Here is a 4829-nt window from a genome sequence, read left to right as displayed (position 1 = left end):
TTTAATTCTAAATTCCATTTGAAACCGTAGAAAATCATGAAAAAAACGTTGATGACGTCACGGTCACATGACTAAATTATGTCTATTGGCTGATAACACAATAACGTCGGCCAATCAGAAGACGTGTTACATCCAAAAATAAATTATTAATATACTAGTATGTATCAGATTTTTTACAATTTCCACTATGCTATTTATTGTAATATATTTGTACAATCAATAATTTGTAAATATTAACAATTTATTTGAATATTTTCCAGCTTTATATCACCTGATGCGTATACCAAATGCACTTAATCTGAATATACAAATACTCAAAGAAGGAGCATCTGTTTATTATGAAGGGCAAAATGGCAAAAGATCAATAAGCATTTTGGCTCTTCAAAAAGTAGGAGATCTATGTTTATCCTTTCTCCCTTTCATGGAAGGAATTTTCCTGAATGACAGAAAGATATCCGACCATAAAGATAAATGTGGTGCAGGAGTATTTTGTCAGGGAAATTCACTATATAAAAAGTGCTTAAAATGTTTCCAGACATATCATTCAAGTTGTATTATATCTCATGAGGAAGCATTTGTATGTGGATGTCATATCCGACGACCATATCATCCAAAAGAGTACGTAAAGTATTGTGATTGATATAACTATTCACACATTTCATTATTTTTTTTTATATTTATTAGATAAGTATTAGGATCAGGGTCAGAAGTCTGGTCTATAAAGGGTCAATTATTAACTAGCGATACGGCCTATAGTTTTACTTAACACAATAATCTCTAGAAATCTTATTTCACTTGATAAATGAAAAAACGAAAAATTAAAAACCTAAGAAAATCATTTTTTTTGCAATATTACCATAGGAAAGTATTTTGGTGCAATCAGTAAAAAAATATTATTGTTCATTTAGTAAGTCATGTATCTGAGTTATTTAATGTGTGTATATCAAGGGAATGTTGAATTTGAAAATCCTGCATATAATTGATGATATTTATTTTCTAGCCTCAATATATACAAGGATGAAGTGAGGTTCATTGAAACTCTGGATATGGTAGATATAAAGGTAAGTATAAGTCATGGTTATACAATTTGAAACTCAAAAGCTGCTTATTGTAAGTACATACTTTTTGCACAAAGTTTAGTTTCATTATATATTTTTTTTAAATTCATTAATATTTTGTTCAGAAGAACACATCCCTAAAAATCTTGTTTCTCTCTAAGCTGTTGTTATATTGAAAATTATATAAATGCTAATAGCTAAACAATGACTACCAAAAGACATGTTAATATCATCTGTCATGATATTTCAGTATTAGACCCTTTAAAGCTTTAAAGAAGTTTTAGTAGTAAGCAACTTTTAAAGACTTTGTTCTGTACTTTAAACGTATTTCAAATTTGAATAAAAACATTTATGAGATTTGACATTTTAAAGAACAATCAGAATCTATCAATCAGTCTTTAATTAAAAAAATATTTTTCTTCAGAAATTATGTAACAAGATTAGAAGAACAGAGTTGCCTTCTTTTCGTTGGAATGTTTTCAGACAGTTCAATTCTAAGAAAAGAAAAGATGTGAAAACGTTGAACTGCCTTCAATTCATTCCTTCTGAAAATATAGTAAGTAAAAATTCAAAACTGCAGGTAACAAACTACATATAATATGCATTAAAAATTGCATCAAAATGTTTTGATTAACATATAGAAGTCAACCAACTTCAAACATTTTCATGCACTGTTACAAAGCATAACAGTTTTAATTTTTTTTCCCCATATTATTCAAGAGATGGGGGAAAATAGATATAAAATTGAGAATGGAAATTTGATACTAATTCTGTTATTTTTATGTTATTAGTATATTGAACTGAGGAATAAGATCAGCAGTAAAGGGGCTGTAAAAGAAAATGATGAGAAGCTACTTGATGTCTTTTTACCAGAGGTTTGTTTGAACATATTTTCATTGACTTTGAAACCTTTACATAGTTACAAACTTACAATTTGATGGTAAATCAATCTTTTTTTAAACAGTGAAAATATATTTCTGAGTATGACTTTAAAACAGTGGTATACTTCTGTTGCCTTTATTTAGATTACATTGTGCCAAATACAATTAATTTCATATTCAATATACCTTTCAAAACTACTACAATAACACATTCAATTTATATTTTTACTAGGTGATGGTAAGCTTTGTTATGATGGTGGAAGGTCTGAACAGATTTCAGTCTGAGCTGTTCTTGCGTACAGATATTCACAAATTGATACAACCTAGTAGTGAATGAGTTTACACAAGATATTTGAAGAAAACAAATAAGTCGATTTATTATTGATGATTTACCAATGTTTTCATATATAGATAAAATATTGTGAGATGAAAGATATTGTAGTAAATTGAGCGTTAATTTTGCTTGTATAAACATGGTTGTCCTTACCGAAGTGTGAATTATGTGCTTTGTCTTAAGCTTGTCAATATTATTAACAATAGTGTCTTGAAAACCTATGTTATATCTTTTTGACTTTTGGTAGTTCAAAGTAAGTCAGCATCAACATGATCAAGCTATTAAAATGTTGGGGTAACTATGAATTTATGGTGCACAACATGTGTATTGAAAAACTTACAATTACTTCTAGGGCGAGTTAGGGAGAAGTCCAAAAAATAAGTGTAATTCCAGATAAGTTCTAAGATTACACAACTTTTTCATCCAGTTGAAACTATCTAGGCCCCTGTTAAAACATTGCACCATGAATGATACTTTTAAATGAGACCTGTTTAAACTACCGTAAAAATTTAAACAAACAATTTTTACTTCAATTTTAATTTCGAAAAAGTGGATCATACTTTATCAATGTTTCTTACTGATCGCTTTCTAAAGTTTTTCCTCTCTCAGCTCACTACTGCTGATGACCTTTATTTTCGGAGGCCTGACCCAAACAGGAAGTTGTATAAATGACTGTTTTCCCCGGATTGGAGTAAATAGGGTTAATGTGTATATTTTGCTTTCATTAAGTGATGTTTATATGATTGTCCAAAACTTAATGCTAAGTTTCATACTTCTTCAAAATAATATGGTTAAATATATGTTGGAAATATTTTGTCTGCAATTTTATTACTTTTGCTGATCCAGGTATAAGAGTGAAGTTAATGAAATTATGAACCTGAAAAACTTTTATTTTACTAAATGGTGAATAAGAGAGATGTCTAAATAATTATTTATGCAAACCAAATTCATTGTTTACAAAACAATATTTAAGATAGTATTTCAAACGTTTGATTGGTCTAAATGTTTGCTATTTTGTAATACAAAAGACTTTCTACCGCCCAGACCATTGGTGTCAAAAAGTATTTTTAGCCAAAAAAGTCATATACAACATTTTCGAAGCCCAGCAACGATATAATAGCCTTTCAAGATGTCATAATTATTTGGACTAAATTACACAGTACTTTCCAAAAATGATTTGAAATCAATGTGGTTGTTGTCAGGATGAACGCTGAGCGTATAATGTCAGACAAGATAAATGTTATCCATCATTGTCCATAAGCCAAAGATTGATAAAAAAAAATTAAGCTTGAACATGTTGAAGTTGAAATTCTAAAACAATAACAAATCTGCTGATTCATATCGTATTACTATCATTCTTACCACTTATATTCGGAATTGTTACAGTGTCCAAAACAAAATTAATAAAACCCTTGCAATATTTCATTTTCAATATTTTGTTCAAAGAACCCTATGTTTACTGCACTGTGACAAAATTTAAAATGATGTAATGCAGCCTGTGACGTCAAGTGTGATTCGCTGTAATTCGAAGCGATATAGTTTGTTTGTTATTTGCTTTTTTATTGTAAATATTTTTATTTTTTGGTAATTACCGATAAACAGAATAAAGGACTTTTTGTATTTGATACTGACTTTATCACTGTAAAATATCAGGCTCGCCCTTCAGGCTCACCTGATATTTCACAGTGATAAAGTCAGTATCAAAAACAAAAAACATTTATTGGCTCATGCTTTGCAACATTATACACTATTTTGGTTATACTGTTGAGTTACTTTAGTATATACATTTCAATGAATACAAATTTTGATTATTTGGAAGAATGAAATAAAGTGACCTTGGACCTGTGTATGCAAAAAATTGAATGCTCTAATTGAAAAAGATAATTAAGTTTAAAATAGAATTTAAAACATATAACACTTAGAAAAAATAATGTGCAAAGCCCATTAGGAATGATAAATAAAAAAAAACCAGAAACACCCGTGTCAAATTGGGTACAAATCATGCAATGGAACAAAGTATTTTGTAATCATGATACAAATTATGGACCACATGGTGTATATATATATATGACCAGTATGTATTATTATGTTGATGCAGTATATTAACAATTAGTAAATTTTATGATTCTGAAGTACAGTTTATTTTTAGACTTGACAATCGAATGATGTAAATGTTTTCTATTTGTGTTCATTGTTAAATTTTGGCCAGGTAACCATCTGTTACTTCTATTTTATTTCACTTGTTAAAACCTTATGTATCAATGTTGATCCGTGTTCATTGTTTTTGTTGAGCCTGCGACTTTTGTGATCCTTCATTTTGTCGGTGGTTGCTGTGTCCACAAATATTCACTTTGTGGTTAAAGATTTTAAAATTTCAACAACTTTTCTAGCACTTTTCATTGCACTTTACAATGTCTATTGTACCTGTTCCATTTCACATAATATCTTTCTTTTCTTCTGTAGGATAGCAAATGGTTTAAATATAAGCCTGTTGAGAATAAATTCCATGCAAGTTTTTCCCTAAAAAGGCAAAAATCTTTGTATCAGACCATACTG

At 29.1% G+C, this 4829-nt stretch overlaps 1 protein-coding gene across 2 annotated transcripts; it reads left to right on the top strand.

Moving 5' to 3' along the window:
* The first annotated feature begins 35 nt into the window (after positions 1 to 35).
* LOC134702482 (uncharacterized) lies at positions 36 to 4539 on the top strand. Of its 2 annotated transcripts, XM_063563376.1 has the most exons (5): positions 49 to 618; positions 1001 to 1061; positions 1483 to 1614; positions 1850 to 1933; positions 2172 to 4539. In XM_063563376.1, the coding sequence occupies exons 1-5, from the start codon at positions 275 to 277 to the stop codon at positions 2274 to 2276; spliced, it is 726 nt and encodes a 241-aa protein (XP_063419446.1). In that variant the 5' UTR covers positions 49 to 274; the 3' UTR covers positions 2277 to 4539. The 2 variants fall into 2 exon arrangements, with proteins under 2 accessions (XP_063419447.1, XP_063419446.1); XM_063563377.1 differs by lacking the exon at positions 1483 to 1614 and having other exon boundaries at positions 36 to 618.
* Positions 4540 to 4829: the final 290 nt, after the last annotated feature.

This window comes from Mytilus trossulus, unplaced genomic scaffold (assembly GCF_036588685.1).
Source record: "Mytilus trossulus isolate FHL-02 unplaced genomic scaffold, PNRI_Mtr1.1.1.hap1 h1tg000494l__unscaffolded, whole genome shotgun sequence".
Taxonomy (NCBI): Eukaryota; Metazoa; Mollusca; class Bivalvia; order Mytilida; family Mytilidae; genus Mytilus; species Mytilus trossulus.
This window is presented reverse-complemented; position numbering and strand designations above follow the sequence as displayed.

What these genes read in the sequence shown, in the direction of transcription:
- LOC134702482 (XM_063563376.1), top strand. Translation starts at nt 275, where the DNA reads ATGCGTATACCAAATGCACTTAATCTGAATATACAAATACTCAAAGAA. An exon ending in TGGATATGGTAGATATAAAG is followed by an intron (nt 1,062 to 1,482) that starts GTAAGTATAAGT and finishes ATTTTTCTTCAG; the next exon opens with AAATTATGTAACAAGATTAG. An exon ending in TCATTCCTTCTGAAAATATA is followed by an intron (nt 1,615 to 1,849) that starts GTAAGTAAAAAT and finishes TTATGTTATTAG; the next exon opens with TATATTGAACTGAGGAATAA.